The following is an 18,860-nucleotide window of genomic DNA, read 5'->3' as shown; positions in this document are numbered from 1 at the left end:
ATACGCATGCAACGGCACTCGTATAACTCACTTGCTCAAGGACAGATACTGACACTGTAGAGTTGCACGTCGGTCGACCAATGTATCGATCTTACTGTTAATTGGTAACCTATATATATTCGTTTGATATGAGCACTCAATACATTAGCTGCAGTAAGGGCGTAATTAGTTGGCCGCTGGATCCCAAGAAATGGTCGTTAAAAATCGGCACCACACTTCGTGTCGCCTAGTCTCTGCTTTAGACTGTTCATCCTCAGCGACCCTAAAGTTCTAACACTGTAATTCCCTGACGATTTGTTGTTGGTTGTCCGTGTGTCCGGATTCTTGTTTTGGTTCCTCACTTCATGATACCTAATGAAGTAGTGAGTGAGTGGGACTCACCGAGCATCTGGTCCCTGCAGACGTCGATGCGGGCGACGCCGAAGCTGGGGTCTGTGTCGGAGTCGTAGCGGTCGACGGTGAACTCCCAGTAGTGGACGCCGCGCGAGAAGCCGACGCCCGCCAGCGCGACGCGGTGCTCGTAGCCGTCGCAGGTGACCGTGCAGTTGTCCTCCGACAGCCGCAGCTCCGGCGGCAGCGCGCACGCGTCCAGCGTGAACCACGCCACTGCACAACACAACATGACGGTAACACGTCAGCCAGCATGGCAGTGGAGGCAGAACAACGTTACTACGGTCGGAGCGAAAGACATGCATGTGATAGAGAACATAATGAAGTCCTTTGTGAAGAGCCAGGCACAATTTTAAAATTATAATAGCAATCATAAACATGCGAGTGCAGGCTTTCTCGGCGAATTTCATATATGAAGTTGGGTTGGGTTGTTTTGGAGGAAGAGACCAAACATCGAGGTCATCGATCTCATCGTATTAGGGAAGGACGGGGAAGGAAGTCGGCCGTGCCCTTTCAGAGGAACCATCCCGGCATTTGCCTGGAGCGATTTAGGGAAAGCACGGAAAACCTAAATCAGGATCACCGGACGCGGGTTTGAACCGTCGTCCTCCCGAATGCGAGTCGAGTGTGCTAACCACTGCGCCACCTCGCTCGGTCATATATGAAGTCTTCACGGGTTGTCAGCCGAGTAGCATCGTCGTCTCGTAGCAACGTTTCGATGGAATGCATCTCCGTTATCTTCAGGCGAAATGTCGGGATATCGTCGGTCGCGGGCTTATATCTCAGCTGGACCGCTCTCCGCTTCCCACGGTCGGCCAATCACAAAATGGATACAGTGAGACACAAATAAGGAAAGCTCTGAAGACCGACCACAAGAAGAGAGACCAGATGACGACGAAGCAATGGGCTCTGTGTTCTTGCCATACGCGGATCCTCCAACGTCCAAGATCGCGAGAATTCTCAAGAAACATTAAGTGAAGACCGTTTTCCGCGCAGCAGGAAAAAACAAAGACCTTCTCGGTTCAATCAAGGATCCACTCGGTCTGACAGCACCAGGTGTGTACAAGATCGGATGCGAATGTGGGATGCAATATATAGGACAGACGCAACGCTGCATCTCACAGCGCCGCAGTGAACACAGGCATGTACGCTTGGGTCAGACCAACAAATCTGCTGTGGCGGAACATAGTATTGACGATAAGCACACCTTCGATTTCGAGGACACAAAGAAAATATGCAGTACAAACGGATTTTGCGACTCAGTAATCAAAGAATCCGTAGGAATACGGTTACACGACAACCTAATCAACCGCGACAGTGGCTACCATCTCAGCACAGCCTGGGAGCCTGCAATCAGGAAAATCAGAGAAGAACGTTCCGTTCCACCAAGGGCCGCAGACGGAGCAGACAGAGACGGACGCCGGGACTCGAACCCCGCGCACGAAACAGGGAGAACCCGAAATCGACCAAAAAATCTCGGATATTGTTCAGGAAGATTTTCGAGTATTTTTATATGAGATACCCACGGTCGCCGTTAGTTCCATACGGAGTGACAATTAAATATGATTTTTTCGCTTTCTTACCCAATTGTCTTACTTGAGAACACAGAGTAATGCAACGACACGTGGTTGCTGCTGCTCCGGAAACAGCTACCGTAGTGCTGTATTGCCGCTCTTCCACAGAGTTCAGTGAAATCATACACGAATAGCATATCGGACATCTCTTTATCAGAAAGCCTGTCTATACCACAGTATATCACAGTTAACGTATGCCCAATACTGCCGGGAAAACAATTCCGAGACAGAATCCGGCAGTACTCAACTCAAGCTTGAGGGTGGAGAGTAATATGACTATTACTACTGCCGGCCGCTGTGGCCGAGCGGTTCTAGGCCCTTCACTCCGGAACCGCGCTGCTGCTACGGTCGCAGGTTCGAATCCTGCCCCGGGCATGGATGTGTGCGTTGTCCTTAGGTTAGTTAGGTTTAAGTAGTTCTAAGTCTAGGGGACTGATGACCTCAGATGTTAAGTCCCATGCAGTCTGGAACCGCGAGACCGCTACGGTCGCAGGTTCGAATCCTGCCTCGGGCATGGATGTGCGTGATGTCCTTAGGTTTAACTAGTTCTAAGTTCTAGGGAACTAATGACCTCAGAAGTTGAGTCCCATAGTGCTCAGAGCCATTTGAAACATTTGTTAAGTCCCATAGTGCTTAGAGCCATTTGAACCATTTGGTATTATTATTGTCAACAGCAACAAGTGTGAGTGAACAGAACAAATTTCTTTTCAGACAAGGGACACAGTATGTACATCGTTCAGTAACTAATGCAACACATTTTATTCTCGCTCACTTTCGTTTGAGAAAATGCGGAATTTATTGTGGCACTTCGTAGAATATTCCTGCTTAAGCTCCTATAAGTTTATGAAGATACGATAGGTAGCGGTGCTGTGCATATACTTCAAAATGGCATCTCATGTGGAGGTACGTTCCAAGCAGAGAGCGTTCATTGAGCAACACAGATATTCAAAGGCACTTGTAGAATGTCTACGGATATCTGGCAGCGAACCAAATCATGGTGAATAGAGCAACGCTTCTGTCATCATCGCAACAAGGTCGCGAAAATTATCTGATCCGCCGCGCACCGGCCGGCGGCACACGCCTGTAATTCTTGCCATGTCGGAACGTGCGGACAGTCTCATTCGATGTGATCAACGCATGCAAGGGAACTTCTTCTCCATGACGACGTAAGGCCTCACTCATGTCTCCACACCTGAGAGGAGTTCACAAAATGTCATTGTGCAGTTGTTCCTCATCCACTGTACAGCCGGGATCTCACGCCTTCTGACTTCCATCGGTTTGGTCCACTGAAGGATGCATTCCACAGGCAGCAGTACGTGTATGATGAGGAGGTTATTGATACAGCAAGACGTTGGCTCCAAAGTCGTCCAGTAGAGTCGTACCATAAGGGTATACAGGGCCTCTCAGTAAGGTGGCGTTAAGGCCGTCGCATTGAACGGAGATTTAGTTGAAAACCAGGGTTTTTCAGCCAGAGGAGTGGGGAATGATATGGTGTATTGAAATCCTGAATAATACCAACCCGCTATCAGAAAAATATGTATTGCCTTACTTATTGAAATGCCCTCGTATTTTCAGTTCAGTACAAATACTTATAACGACAAATGGAAGTAAGAACTCAAATGAAATGGGATTACTCTGCAACGAGCCACCAGATATCACGCGTGTCTGACACCAAAATACTAAGCTGATATGAAACTTCCTGGCAGATTAAAACTGTGTGCCGGACCGAGACTCGAACTCGGGACCTTTGCCTTTCGTGAGCAAGTGCTCTACCATCTGAGCCACCCAAGCAGGACTCACGCCCCGTCCTCAGAGCTTTACTTCTGCCAGTACCTCGCATAGTTCCTTCCAAACTTTACAGAAGCTCTCCTGCGAACCTTGCAGGACTAGCACTCCTGAAAGAAATGATATTGCGGAGACATGGCTTAGCCATATCCTGGGGGATGTTTCCAGAATGATATTTTCATTCTGCAGCGGAGTGTGCGCTGATATGAAACTTCCTGGCAGATTAAAACTGTGTACCGGACCGAGACTCGAACTCGGGACCTTTGCGTTTCGCGGGCAAAGGTCCCGAGTTCTGTAAAGTTTGGAAGGTAGGAGACGAGGTACTGGCAGAACTAAGGCTGTGAGGACGGGGCGTGAGTCGTGCTTGGGTAGATCAGATGGTAGAGCACTTGCCCGCGGAAGGCAAAAGTCCCGAGTTCGAGTCTCGGTCCGGCACACAGTTTTAATGTGCCAGTAAGTTTCATCCCTGAACAAGATTCGAAATTTTGTATGTGGAGTTCGGGTTCACCTTGTATTATTATTTGTAATAGCAAACGCTCACAATTGTCCATTATAAAATTTGTAGCATTACATTTCGGCATTTCGGCAAAGAAGATAATTTGATTGAGCGCCGAACATTTTCCAATTACGTTAAGTAATCACTATGGCAACCAGGAGGGAAACTTTTGGAAGTGAAGCTGTTAGCTTCATGATTAACAAGGAGCGCGGTACCAACAGGAAAGACAGTTTTATGCTGGCGCTGCACGCCCTCCCGTCTGGTTAGGTAATCACTTTGACGGCCAGGAGGAAACCTGTAGGAAGCGGAGGCCTCCCGGGCCCGGAGACGGCGCCGCGTCAGCGCCATGATGGATATCCCGGGGAGATTACCCGCCGCTAATTGGCGCTCGGCCTATCCATCACGGCGCGACGTCACATCCCGCACCTGGATACAAACTTGCGTTGCGCTGCGCCGGAGAGGTGTGCTTTTACACGAGATCTCGTATGGCGCGCCACGTGTCTCTGCCGGACTTGAAATGCGTCAAGCTGAGACGGAGTGGCATGTAATCTCTCATAATGCTGCAGAGATATTCCACAGCCGCGCAGGAACCTCACCACCAACGGCACTATTAATTGTCTTTATTTATCATCGTCGTTTATTGTTTTCGTTTAAGATCCCACGACAGGGACACAATGAATTCTGTACATTATCTCGGCGACTCATATACTGGTTTCCTGCCATCCTAAGTAGGGCCGCTGTTACAAGAAATACTGAATAACCAGCCACAACCAAAGATCAGATGAGAGGTTGATAGCTGTCAGGTAATTCCTCGACCACACTACTTACAGAAATATCGTCAATATGAGAGTAGTGTTATACGTAAAAACGATCCCTGGGCAAACAGAATCTCAAACTCTCATTGCGTCTGAAAAGAAACAATATAAAACATATTAAATATAATCATGAAGCCACAGTGTCTGACCGACGACCTCAACAGTTTGTTCCCGTAGAACCTTACCTACCTTACCACAGTGTCTTTTGCTCATTCTAAACGAGTCTTGGACAGAATGCACTGTTCTGCTTTGTATCCTCTGTTTCCTCTATCAGTGCTCTGTCTAACGGGAGATTTAAATGCTACCTCGTTCCATGGTGGACTACACTGTCAATCAGTTTCACAAGTGAAACTTCCTGGTAGATTAAAACTGTGTGTCGGACCGGGACTCGAAAGGTCCCGAGTTCGAGTCTCGGTCCGGCACACAGTTTTAATCTGCCAGGAAGTTTCATATCAGCGCACGCTCCGCTGCAGAGTGAAAATCTCATTCCAGTTTCACAACTATCCCAATATTGGATTTCCTACAATTACACTTGCGCGGTCATTCCACTTTAACTCGCTCCGTTCGCCTATACCTAGATAAAATTGACGTGACTACTTTCAATGACTGTCTGACAATCGTGTAATGGCCAAGAACTTGGCTCGTGTGCAGTGCTCTTGCATGTGTGTGAGTCTCTCTCCCCCGAGTGCACACTTCCCCCTCTACCAAGCCATCCTGTATGACAGGGTGGGGGTTGGAGGGGGGGGGGGGGAAGAGGAGGAAGCGGTGGTAGGGGGACACTGCGAAGGTTCTGCACGTGGCATGAGGCTATGATTCGTATTTATCAACAACATAGATCACAAGAAAACAAATTACTAGTATTGCTGAACAATTTTTAGCACCCTGAAGACATAATAAAAATTATATCTGGCGCAAACTGTAGGCATTCAGACAGACAGAGTTTCACACATTTTCCTTACTCAGGTGGCCATGCAGAAGCGTATTATCTTGTTTCATGACAGAAAGAAGTCTTTCACTCAGATATGTTGATCAAAACATTGATATTACTTACGCAACCTCATTATGGAGATGTGGGAACTCTTCACAAGGGAAACAACGTAGAACTCCTGGACAGCTTTAACGTAACAGAATTTGTCTTTAAAAAGGGGAATTACATTCTAGAGCGAGTAGTTCCATCTGAAGATGTACAGGGCGCTTTCAGCTGAAATGGCGAATAGTCTCAAAAACAGTTCAAAAACAGATTCAAAATTGGCTGTGTCCTCAATATTTTAGAAATCTGTTCGCATAATTCTTTCAATTATAGAATGCATTGTTCAAAATACGCTTTCCCTTTCACGCCAGTAAGCTTAGGAAATTGACGATGTTCCTTGTCAGAAGTTGCCCCTTCCACAATGCGATTTTCTTTTTAAATGCATTCACTTTCACCATGGAATGTTCCTTTTTGCTTCAAGAATTCAACAGCAGCGGTTCTTAAATCGGAATTTCGTTCCATGTATGTTCTCTGACTTAACTTACGTTTTTTCAGTAAGATACAGTCTCCATACTCTTAATTCAGTTCCATCAAAAACTGTTGCAGATGGCAAAATAATAATGCGTACGACTTCAGAAAATTTGCTGTTTGCACCACCAGTCCCATCACGTGTTCTATGCCTACATATTTAACACGAAATGCTCCTTGATGTAGAGAACAATGAAGCCCGTACAAATCGTCTGTCGATCCTTAGCTCTTTCATCGTCAACTAAATTTTTAAATTATCTCTGCGTGGTGATGTAATGCCGTTTCACAGCAAATCTGCGGTACCCTTCGATTATGCGAATACATAATAGTTATTAAGAGTTCTCATTCTTCTCCTCTGTAATTCCGATTGCTTTTTAAAGGTCTGCGACGGAAGATAGCAAGGTTGCTCCTTTTTGCGGAAATTGTCAGTGAACCTATGAACAGAGTCGCATCGCACTGGTAAATGAACTGTCGCTCCATACCGAGGGACCGAGTAAAACCGAGATGTACCGAGTAGTGGCGAACCGGTTGGATCCTCAGACCGCGCGCGGGAAGCACATTGTGCACACGTGACGTTTTGAAACCGTGGCCGTCCCTGGTGTAATCATATAGTAACGGATCTTTACGCCTATTTATGGGGAATACATTACGCATTTTTATATTGAACAACAGCTACCAATCCCTGCTCCCAGCGTCTATCAACTGCAGGTCTTCCTGAATTTCGCTAAAATTTTCAAGCGTTTCAGCTATGCACAGGGTGTACGGATTTAAGGTTCTGTAGCATTTATTGCATTCAACTTACAAATGCAAATAATACAAAAAATGAAAGAGCAACTCAATCAGTTTGATTTGTATAGCAGTGCGCAAAGGGAAGTGTATGGAACGACCAAGAGGGACTAAAGGACGTGTTGAGCGAGTGAGAGTCATTCACGCGTTGCCCTAAGAAATCGGTTCGGAAGGCTAGTCGTGAGTTAAAAGTTCCAGCCACGTCTTTGTGGAGATTTTTAAGGAAACATAGCTACATCCTTATCGTTTGCTGTTCTTACAAGCTCTAATGCCAATAGACTACGGTTTACATGGCGGCTTTGCAAACGAAACGTTTCTGCATGACGTTGAAGATTTCCTGAATCCTGTCGTGTTCAGTAATGAATCGATATTTCACATGACGGGAAATGTGGCCACTCATAATGTTTGCATATGATGGTCAGCAGTGCCCCACGAGATGGTACCGTTGTAACGAGGCTTCCCTAAATAAAATGTCTGAGCCACGTCCCGGCGAAAAGTTTATGGCCACCTTTTTTCGGTGAAGCAACTGTAACTGGTGTTTTAATCTTCATGCACTGAAACTATGACTCTATCCTCAACTAGAAGAAGCTGAACCGCAGAACTTCGTTTGGCAGCGAGATGGTGCGCCGCTTGACTAGCATAACACAGTGCGCTATTGGTTAAACGACGTTGTAACCGACCGCTGGATTGGCTACAAAGGGCCATGTGACAGAGCTCTTTTTTTTTTAGGCGACTTTGCTGAAAGAAATTATTGTTGAACACCCGAGAGGAAATTTTAACCATCTGAGAACGTTACCAGAACAGTTCAGGTTTGTTCTTAATAATTAGCGATGCGACAGGTAAGAAAGATCTTGTAAGAAGTATTGTCACCAGAAGTGAAGCTATAGATCACATTGCGAATTTTGGCAAGTGGAGGTTCAAATGCATCTCTACAGTAGATAATGTCCGTTCTACACGTAGATGTTTAACTTTCTTGTATTTTTAGTAATTCATTTATGTTTTTCCAATGTAATTAATTTTGCTCACCAGCTCAGTTATCGTCAATCCATCGATGTCCAGGCCTTGTAGGACTGCCTGAAGTGCATCAATAAGTCGCTGTTTCTCTCTGTAGCCAGAATCATTGAAATCCCGTGAACACTTACGCAGAGCAACAATGTCCAAGAAGCGAATAGTTTGCTCCGTTTGCAACTTTGTATTTCACTTAATCGCAAACCACTCGCAAATACTATTTCCGTGTCGCCAGATTTGGAATAAGCCGGAAGTCTTTAGTTTCATCAGCGACTTCAACAACAAAGCTCAGCGCATGTGCAAAGCGCGATAGCGCACTTTCGAAACTTGGTTTCGCAAGTTATTATCGTCGTTGAAGATAGCCTTATTCAGCGTCGGGCCTGGTGATATAGTAGTAAAGGGCGTGCCTAGATACAAGATGTAGCGAGATTGATTCCCGTCGGATTGATGAAAATTTTCCGTATGCCTTTAATCAAGCCTTCACCTTTCAAAAATGTGAGGAGTCGGCAAGAACGACGCGTGGTTCGGATTCCTTGTTAAACAATAACTCCCCTTTCCCTGGTTGCATAACTGGGGTAGGTCAGTGAAATGGAGGTCGTCGAATTGGCGTCCAATTGAAAGACCTGCAACCGGCCATTGAGCTCCGTGAAATTATTATCATTAGACATTTAATAATGTTGCGAAGAGGTGCCTAGGCTGCCTAACGAGTGAAAAAGGTGCGTTCTTGGCGTACCCGATGACGGCGAATTCTATTTGGGGTGGAACAATTTGGATAAACTCGAGTGTAACGACGGGTTCACACATGCAGTTGAAGTGCCGCCACAGCTCGTGGCATTAAGTAGAGGCACTGCGAGCTACCCTTCCCACAGGACGTGACAAATTCTATGTGTTTGCACAGTTTTCAGCGTGGCGGCAGCTGAAATCATATAAGCGGATATTAATGTTTTAATGCAGGTTATGGCATTAGAGCTGCGACAAGACTTAAATACAAGGAAAAAAGAACGTATATGTTTGATCCGAAAATAGAGGTCAGGCAGCAATAAAATAGGTAACAAACACATTTTTAAAATAAATAGAATTGAAGGTGAGAATGCTGTCTGCTAAGGCAAACCAACCAACAGCAGGCAAAATTTCAGAATTTTTTATATTCGTTAATGTAGGTATTTTGCGTACGATACCTCTATTTTTTTTGTTTCACACACTCAGGGTCTGTTTCGCGCATTTAATCCACAATTTATATACTGCTTGGCCTCTCAAAGTACGAAGTTTGTACAATTACATGAAATGCATTCGCAGTTGCGAATAAGGGGAGCCATCACATGTATAACGGACTGACGACAATGAAAATTCGTCCCCTACCGTGACTGGAATCCGGATTTCCCGCTTTACGCGAGTAGTCGCCATAACCGCTTTGGCTATCCGTGCACGAATGAAGGCCAGAGCCAAACTTCCCTATGTCGTCGTTCATGCTTTACGACGTGCAATTATATATGTTATGTAATTCCGGTATGGGGGAGGGGAGGACATGTTCATTGAAAGTCACTGCCTGGTATCCGCGCATAAATACGATATTGCAGTGCCTGTGTTGTTAAGAAGTGCGTGTTTGTACACACGCACACTCGTACACACACAACTGCTGCTATAGGTTGTCGTTCTTGTAGCTCTGAAGCTGCAAAAGTGTACCTGCAGACTACAGTTTCGAGATTTTTTCACTGTGAGTGAACGACAACACACTGAAATCGAATGGAGAACAGCAGCAATTATTCACGATAACTACCAAATAATGCCGGTTTTTCGAAGTACAGCCACCACAGAGCAGTTGAACGACGCTTTTCAGTGACGGGGAAGTCTAGTTGCGACACAAACTACAACCCAATTGAAACTTTCGTGGCACGAAAAAAGTTGCATCTCTTGAGTGACGCCACTGAAACCTGGGTGTCCATATATGCAACTGCCGTGCGGTTCTAGGCGCTACAGTCTAGAGCCGAGCGACCGCTACGGTTGCAGGTTCGAATCCTGCCTCGGGCATGGATGTGTGTGATGTCCTTATGTTAGGTTTAATTAGTTCTAAGTTCTAGGCGACTGAAGACCTCAGAAGTTAAGTGGCATAGTGCTCAGAGCCATTTGAACCATATGCAACTGTGGCGCCACTACAGAATGCCACTAGCTAAGGCGTCACTTAACTTGCTTGTGTGAACCCAGCTTCAGTGTGTGGGAAATGAGACGAAGCAGACGGGACGCGGGAGGTGGCAGCGTCAGCCGCCACGTGTCCAGAGGTGAGGTGAGGAGAGGAGGGGAGGGTTGTCAGAGTGGTGGGCCGTAACTCAGCGCTGTCGCCGCCGTCGCCGGCGCTGGTGGGCACAATTAGCACGCCATTAGGGACGGACCGCGCAATTTGCGTGCCTGCCACATCCACGGCCACCCCCTCAGCGTCGGTAAGAGCAACAGCGCCAACACCGGCGGCACACGCTCCCGTAGCGTACTCTGTGCAGTACGGTGTTATTCATAAGCACTTGGCAGCTACTCACGAATGTCCACTGTCGGCTGTAGTTATCGTATGGTACCGCTAGTTGCTAGATATGCTAAAGCTGTAAGGACGAACTGATTTACGCTGGGAAAATATTAGTTCCAATTTTGGCCACCAGGTGCAAATCTGGCGCTGTGAAAGCAAGAGAGACGCGAGGTAGTGCTTCCATACGTAACTGATTACAAACAAGATGTGAACAGAAAAGGTCAAATAAGTGAGAGAGGCGTAATGTTTTGTTTTATTCTTAACCACTACTTACACGATTTGTTCAACATGAGCACCGGAGACGTTGACGAGATGCTGTATTCGCAAAACGAACTGATCAACAGTGGCCCGCAGGAGTTGTGCTGGAATCTGGGCACTCAGAAACGTGTATCTGTACACTGGCCTACGGATTATGTAGAAACCGAAAATTTCCTTGGCAAAAGCATACTTTTAGAAATCCCCAGAGCAAAAAGTCACATCGATTCAAATCCAGTGATCTTGGAGTCCATGCATCTGGAAAACCTCAAGATATAACACATTTGTGGAAGGTTTCTTTAAGTGAATCTCCCACTGTCCGAATGGGACAGGCCGAATGACATGAGATGTTGCCCGATGTTGCATGAAAACAGTTATTTCCACACAGCTGCGCTCTTCCAAAGCTGTAATAACTTGATGTACAAGGTGGTCTGCCGGCCGGTGTGGCCGAGCAGTTCTAGGCGCTTCAGTCTGGAAGAGCGCGACCGCTACGGTCGCTGGTTCGAATCCTGCCTCGGGCATGGATGTCTGTGATGTCTCTAGGTTAGTTAGGTTTAAGTAGTTTTAGATGTTCAGTCCCATAGTGCTCAGAGCCCTTTGAACCATTTTTACAAGGTGGTCTCGATATCGTGCACACATCACGTTATACCTGACAGGCCTTCTGGGTGTATTCTCTTCAAAGAACGGACCAAGAATAAAGGTGTTTGTGAATCCACGCCACACAGTCAGATATGGCGAGTGCAGTAGCTCTTCGTGCGCAACACGCGATTTAAAATTACCCAAAATTCGTCAGTTCTGCGTATTCAGTGCAACCTATAGTGCAAAATGAGCCTCCATAGAACATTGACCTACTGCATGTAATCAATTTCGATCCGTGACAGAAACCTAAGAGCAACTTCAGAACGTTGCTACGGATCATTAGGTTTCAGTCGCTGCACCTGCCAGTCAGTCAGGCCGTGTCCGCTGCCGCGCAACGCCTCTCAACTTGCACGGTCATTACCGCTCCCACCACTTAAAAAATTTTAAAAAAGATTTTTAAATTTTAACTACCGCTTTCACCAGATGACGGTATATTGGACATGAATGGTGGGGAGTGGCTACAGGGCAATGTTCAACGTTACTATGTTATAAACAGCGTATATTGCCTGAGGATGCACCAGTAAGTGGTGCGAAACCGGTCGCAGATTTAATAAAAATCATTCATACAGCCAGTGCGGAATTTTCTTTGAAAAATGTCGAAGTTTGGCTGTGGTTGCCCGCCCTACAAAACAATATGTCAAATGATAGTACTCTAGTGCTGCCGAGCCACGCAGGATCATTCTGCTATAGTTTAATGTATGGAATAAACTTAGATGTGGAGAAGTGAATGGTCGGTAATGTTGAGCAATCCCAATATTTCTAATTACCATTATAACGCTATAGGGACATTCGGTCCCGTGGTGATCGATTTTTCTTTCACTTCTACTTCCCTCTCCTTGTTTCCTTTTATTTGTACATTTTTCTGTTGGTAAAGTTGTAGAATTTCGGCGTTGGTGCTGAATATCATACAGGGCGTCCCAGAAGGAATAGTCAGTATTCAGGGATATGGCAGGAATGATTTTTCGAAACAAAGAAGTCTAGAAAACATGTCCTCTAAACAGGATACCTTAAGGGCTATGAACACTTGCTCAGTAGAAGAGATGTGTTTCACAGTAGCAAAGATGAACGAATGCTTGTTCTTAAGATATGCATTTCAGAGCTCATGTTTACTATACTTTTCTTGTTAGAATTCTCGTTCGAGTCATATTCCTGAAAATTGACCATTCCTCAAGGACGCCTTGTATATTCAGTGTCATTCTGAAAGAAATACAAAATGTACAGAATATAATTACCCGTCGTAGACTCACAAGACGACGGAGTCCGGTATAACAGCAATCTACACACACAAAAATATAAAAGTTCGTTTGTGTAAAATAGTAAAGCGCCATAAATTTATCACCGATAGCTTTGAAAGTTTGACACAACGTTCATTCAAATAGGTGCATGCTTTTATAACCCACTAGAGCGCCACATATAATACATAAATGTATGTGTGATAAGTAGAGGGGAAACCTCCATAAAAATGTAAATGTTCATTTATTCAAAATCTTAAATCTCTGAATGTTCTTGTCCGATTGCTTCGAAATTATGACACAACGTTGCATTCGAATATCTGCGTGTTTCTATACAATTATTTTTAATGTAGATTATTCATAAATAAGTATGTAGTATATACAGTGGAGATATTACCAAACATCTCGAACAGTTCTTGAACAGTTTACTTTCAATTGTTACATAATGCTCTAATAAACATTCAGACAGATACTTGAAACGTCGTTAGCAAAGAAGAATATTATGATTGGAATACTACTACAGATTCTGAATATGCAATAAAAATATACAAGACTCAAGGTCAGAGAGAGGGAGGTAAGTGGATACAGACAGAGGGATGCGAGGAAACAGAAAGAGGAAAGGAGGAGATGGGCAGAGAGAGGGGGAGTAGATGGCAGACATAGAAAGGGGAGAGGAAGTGATGGAAACAGATAGGAGAGTGAGTGAGTGAGTGAGAGAGAGAGAGAGAGAGAGAGAGAGAGAGAGAGAGAGAGAGAGAGGGGGGGGGGTGGGGGAGTGAGAGAAGGAGAGAGAGAGAGAGAGATAGGGACGGAGAGAGAAGGAGGTGCCAGGAGCAGGTGGCCAGAAAGGAGAGAGAAGATTGACAGAAAGTAGGAGTGGAGGTGAAGGACAGAGGGAGGGGACGGAGGAGGAGATGGACAAAGGGAGGAGGTGGACAGAGATATGGGGAAGAAGGAGATTATAACTTACAACCAATTCCCATACATGTTAGAAATATGTGCTATCTCTTTTATTTCTTTTTCATTCAACCAGACTGAGCCACAACAACGTGTGGTGGGGAATAGCTAATAAATAAATAAATAAACAGTCGGCGCGAAGTTGCAAGGAAAGAAGACAGCTGAGTCAGGAAAACTTTGCGTTACTCCGAGTCCGTCGAGGATGACGAACTTGTAGAATACGAAAAATGCTGAGTCGATCTCGAACTGCATGACACGAGAAGACACGCGAGTAACGAAACGTTATAGGCAGTAACAAAACAGTACTTGGTGTCTCGTGGGATACTCGTTACTCAGTAACGAATACATACGGTGCGCCAGAGTCCTACTGGTGGTCGTCCAGCGAGACGGCCCCGCGGGAAGCTGGCGGCCTCGCACCTCTGCCGAAGCGGAGGCGCCGCAGAGGCAGAGTGGCGCCAGATCGATAGGGCGGCAGCCAGCCGGCCGGCCGGCACGCGCCGCTGCCCTCGCCGTGGCCGCCGCCGCGCCACACACCGCGGCTCGGCCCGTTTTTAAACCGCAGCGGGCGACCACCCACCCACCACCCACCCAGTCTCCCTTATCTTACCGCCGCGCCGGCCGCGTCACGCCCACCGTGCTACAGTACGTCGCGACGCCACGACTGGCGCTCTGACACTACTGCTACCGCTGTGATGGTACCCCGCTACCACACATCCAGTGACGCTTCGTGCTTGGCGTCCACAGTCAAATGAAATTTTGAAAGACACATATCTTTTCCGCCGTTGACGGAAATGCTTCATTTTTCAATGCACAATTGCAAGTTTCGGCACATGGGCCATTGCCAAGTGCATCTCGAACATAACCGCTGTTTGGAAGAACTTATATCGTCACGTGACGGAAATAAGCAATCTAACACATTCATTAAAGTTTTTTTAACTGTCGTGATCACAATAATACACAAATTTATGTGGTACGTTTTTACTGTACATCAATTTGTTACTGTTTTATTGCTTTTATAAATAATCTACGTCTTTCATCCCGGTAAATTTTTCACTTTTAGGGAAACGTAATTTTCCGATTGGCTCCATAGGTTCGGAATTGCACTTAATAACCTTCTTTACATGACAAATGGTGTATTCAGTGCTTGCCTCTTTAGTGAACATGGTGGTCTTTTACTATTTTTACGCTCTAACACCTTTTAAACAATGAACGTCTTAAGTATTTTAGGTGTTCACTTAAACTGATAGGTATTTTTCATTTTTTTACATCACTCCGAGATACATTTACTGATGATGGTGTTGTAGCCTACGTGCATATAAACACTGATTCTCTAGTGAGACCGTTACATTATCACAATTTTACTTTTAATTATTTTGAAGTAATATATATTCTTAAATATCGTTAAATTCATTTTAACTTAGAGGAAATTTTCTGTTTATTGTTATTTTTCAGATCTGAAGATAGTTGTCCCGCAACCGAAACTAGCAATCAACAGGTTGTAAACTAACGTATTACTGTGGTCAAGACAATTAAAAAAATTAAGATAACATCAGCTGTCATAGTTTATAACGAAGGTGATATATCTACTACAAATGTGTAGGTATGAATTTCGTGAATGTCTTATACTTAAGAAACTTGCTTTTCTCCGTTCTCTAAATTTAAAACAAGAAAACTAGAAGGTAAAATAAAAACGTTAAAGAAACTTTTCAAACATTAAAACACTGTACAAAGCTTGTGATCATGAAAATGAAGCGCTTTACTGCCACTAAAAGTAGAAGGACCTGCCCAGAGAAAAATGGTATGTTGTAGGAGGGGAAAATGTTAGGTGTTTATGACGGGCGGAGGGTACCGTTACAAGTATAGAGCATTAATGGATGGTAGGGATGGAGACGGAGTAGATGGGGAGACAGGAACGGAGGACTGGTTTGGAGTGTAGGTAAGGTAAATATTGCAGCGGAGATTGTGCGGAAAAATAATTGTTAAAAAAATTCAATACGTTCCGCCTTTTCTGACTTATTTCGCATTAGCCAATCAGGTCGTCACAAGCGCAAATTCAAGCAGCCTGTCAGAGGCGGTGTCAGCAGACGAGTTCTTCGTTTAATTTCCTCAAACTGAACAAACATACGTTTTGCTCACCTAACTCAGAATCTTCACTTCCGAAGAACTGGACATAACGACAAGTGGTTACTTACAAACCCACAGACGTCTGCGCATTACCGTTTTTTAGGCTTCAACTGCTTGAATCTACGTGCGCAACGACCTGATTCGCTAATATCACTGTTAAGTAACTCGGAAGCGCTGCGAAGTATGGAAACTTTTCCTTCACAATTATTTCTCGGCACAACCTACCCTACAACACTCATACAAATTTTCAGACTGTTTATTACCACCCTGTATGTAATGTTTTCTATGTTCCATGTTAAAAAACATTTTGCAGTTGTGGTTAGGCTGCAGAAGCACTTAAAGTGGTATAAGTGTGGAAATTTCATTCATGTATTTGAAATAAAACTGCTGTTTATTACAGTCTCAGCTGCGATAAAAAGAAGACCAAGAAGTCGCAAGCACAACGTAAAATACCTAGATTTTTGCTGATGATAATGTGATCTGCGGAGAAACAGAGCTGGTAGTGCCATTAAGGCTAGAAAAAAGAAAGTCAAAAATTCCAGAAGCACACTATTAAACTCAGTGAAAGCCATACCAGTATAAACGGCAGTGGACAGCGAAGGGTGACCAAGAAACTGCAAGCTAGATAATTACACCCTGGAAACTGTGGAAAACTTTTCCTAACTTGGAAGTGTAATATCTCGAGACAATTTAGCCGTCAAAGAGACTGTAAATACCGTTTAGCGGAGCTCATCCTTCTATCGACTGGTTACAGCGGTTCTATGGTATCCCACAGTGCCAAGAAATGTAAAAACAGCTACTTCAGAACAGTCGTGACATATGCTGCCGAGCAGTGGCGGCCGCGAATTCGGCTCGCGAGCCGTGCTCTGGCACGAATACCACAGATCTCAGCCTAGCTGCACACTTCCCCCACTGCCACAGCACGCTGTCCGAGCGTGGGGAGGAGGAAACTGTGAATCCGACACATTTAAATGGCAGTGCAGTCACACTGCGTACAACTTGGTATTTCACAACTACAATTCTCGACAACATAGTTCAGACACAAAAGGAATGCTGAGTATTATTTAATACTTTTTGCCATGCTGAAGACACAGTCTCGTTTCTTCTGGGACAAACTGCCGACATGCGGACAGACACAGATACTTTCACATTTTTTCGCACCCAGGTGACTTATTTAGTTTCATAATCGAAAGAAGCATGTCACACACATACATTGATCGAAGTATTGTAGCACTTCTGAAACTTCGTTATGGAGAATAGGAAACTCTGAGAAGAACAATGTAGACGTCCTGGACAATTTCAACCTAAAATAATTTGTCTGTAAACCGAGGCTTGCATTGCAGATCAATCAGTTGCACTTGGACTTGTGCATTTCATTTAAAACGGCAAACGGTATCAAATTCGGCCAGAAACTGAATGTGAGATGGGCAGTGTCCTCAGAACTCTTAGAAGACTACCCCTGTAATACTTGGAGGACCACGACAAATAGCTGAACCCTCGCATTTTCTTTAATACAAGTGAGCTTAGGGAACTAGACTGTGTTTGGCAGAATTTTTCCCTTCTACAACGGAATTTTCTTTTTAAATGTGTCCCAATCAAATCAGAAGTAAGTTGTTTAACATCTTGCAGTATCTTACTGTGGGCAGTGTACAGTCGAATGCACTAACACTGTAATGTCTGCACTCCACACAGATGTTCTAATTTTCGTTCCTACACTCCTTTTTCCTTCATAAATTTGACAACAGTGAGTTTTAAATAGAAATATCGTCCTCGCATGCCCACTGACTCAACCAAAATACATTACAATAATATGTAAAAAATCTCCCTATAGTTCATTTAGTTCCGTCGAAAACTGTTGCAACTGAAATGGAATAACGCATCTGGCTTCAGAAATTTTATAATTCCTCCCACGAATGTTTTTACATGCCCGCAAATCAAGCGTAAAGAGTTTGTTGATGTACAGAACGGTGAATCCCAACTGTCGATTGTCGTAATTTTTTACTCTTTCATTCTCAACTAAATCTTTAAATTCTTTCTACATAGTATTGTAATGTCGTTCTGTACAAGTCTATTACGCGATTGCACAGTAGATACTGATAATTCTCATCTCTCTCTGCTTTCATTCCCATTCGGTTTTAAAGGCTTGTGACGGTAGATCGCTAACTGCCTCTTTTTGTGTAAACAGCCACTGGACCTGTGAACGTACTTCATACCACGAACAAGTAGTAAATGGAAATGAGCGTTTGATGTCATTGGCCGGGAGGCCCCTTGCGGGGCAGGTGCGGCCGCCTTGGTGCAGGTCTTATTACATTCGACGCCGTATTGGGTGACCTGCCCGCCAGATGCGGATGAAATGATGATGAAGACAACACAACACCCAGTCTCTGAGCGGAGAAAATGTCCGACCCGGCCGGGAATCGAACCCGGGTCCCTCAGCATCACAGTCCACCACGCTGACCACTTTTTTTTTTTAGAACCACTTTTTTTTTTTACAAACACTAAATGAAATGCATCCTCTGCCAAAAAGAAAGAAAACAAAAGATTTTAAAACAAATCACAAATTGAAAGAAACAGGGATGGTGTTTTTATTTATTTATTTTCAATAAGGATCACTCTGTTAAAAGGAACATATAGACCATTTCATCGTATAGTATGTGCATTACATAGTGAGTGGTGAGAGAAGCGTGAGGTTCATCATCAGCTGTCAAATGTGCACACCGACTGCACCCGGCACATTCCAACTGCGTGGGGGGGTCAAGGAAGACTGCCTGAAGATAATTGGCAAAGGT

At 44.7% G+C, this 18,860-nt stretch overlaps 1 protein-coding gene across 1 annotated transcript in view; it reads right to left on the bottom strand.

Moving 5' to 3' along the window:
• The window catches only part of LOC126417003 (E3 ubiquitin-protein ligase TRIM9-like), a 150,070-nt gene that overhangs the window by 22,207 nt on the left and 109,003 nt on the right, over positions 1 to 18,860 (bottom strand). Inside the window, exon 8 of the mRNA XM_050084890.1 lies at positions 382 to 606. Coding sequence (XP_049940847.1) covers positions 382 to 606 — 225 coding nt within the window. The remainder of the gene's footprint in view (positions 1 to 381; positions 607 to 18,860) is intronic.

The sequence above is a fragment of the Schistocerca serialis genome, chromosome 8 (assembly GCF_023864345.2).
Source record: "Schistocerca serialis cubense isolate TAMUIC-IGC-003099 chromosome 8, iqSchSeri2.2, whole genome shotgun sequence".
Lineage (NCBI taxonomy): Eukaryota > Metazoa > Arthropoda > Insecta > Orthoptera > Acrididae > Schistocerca > Schistocerca serialis.
Note: the sequence above shows the minus strand (reverse complement) of the source record. Positions and strands in the feature narration are given on the sequence as shown.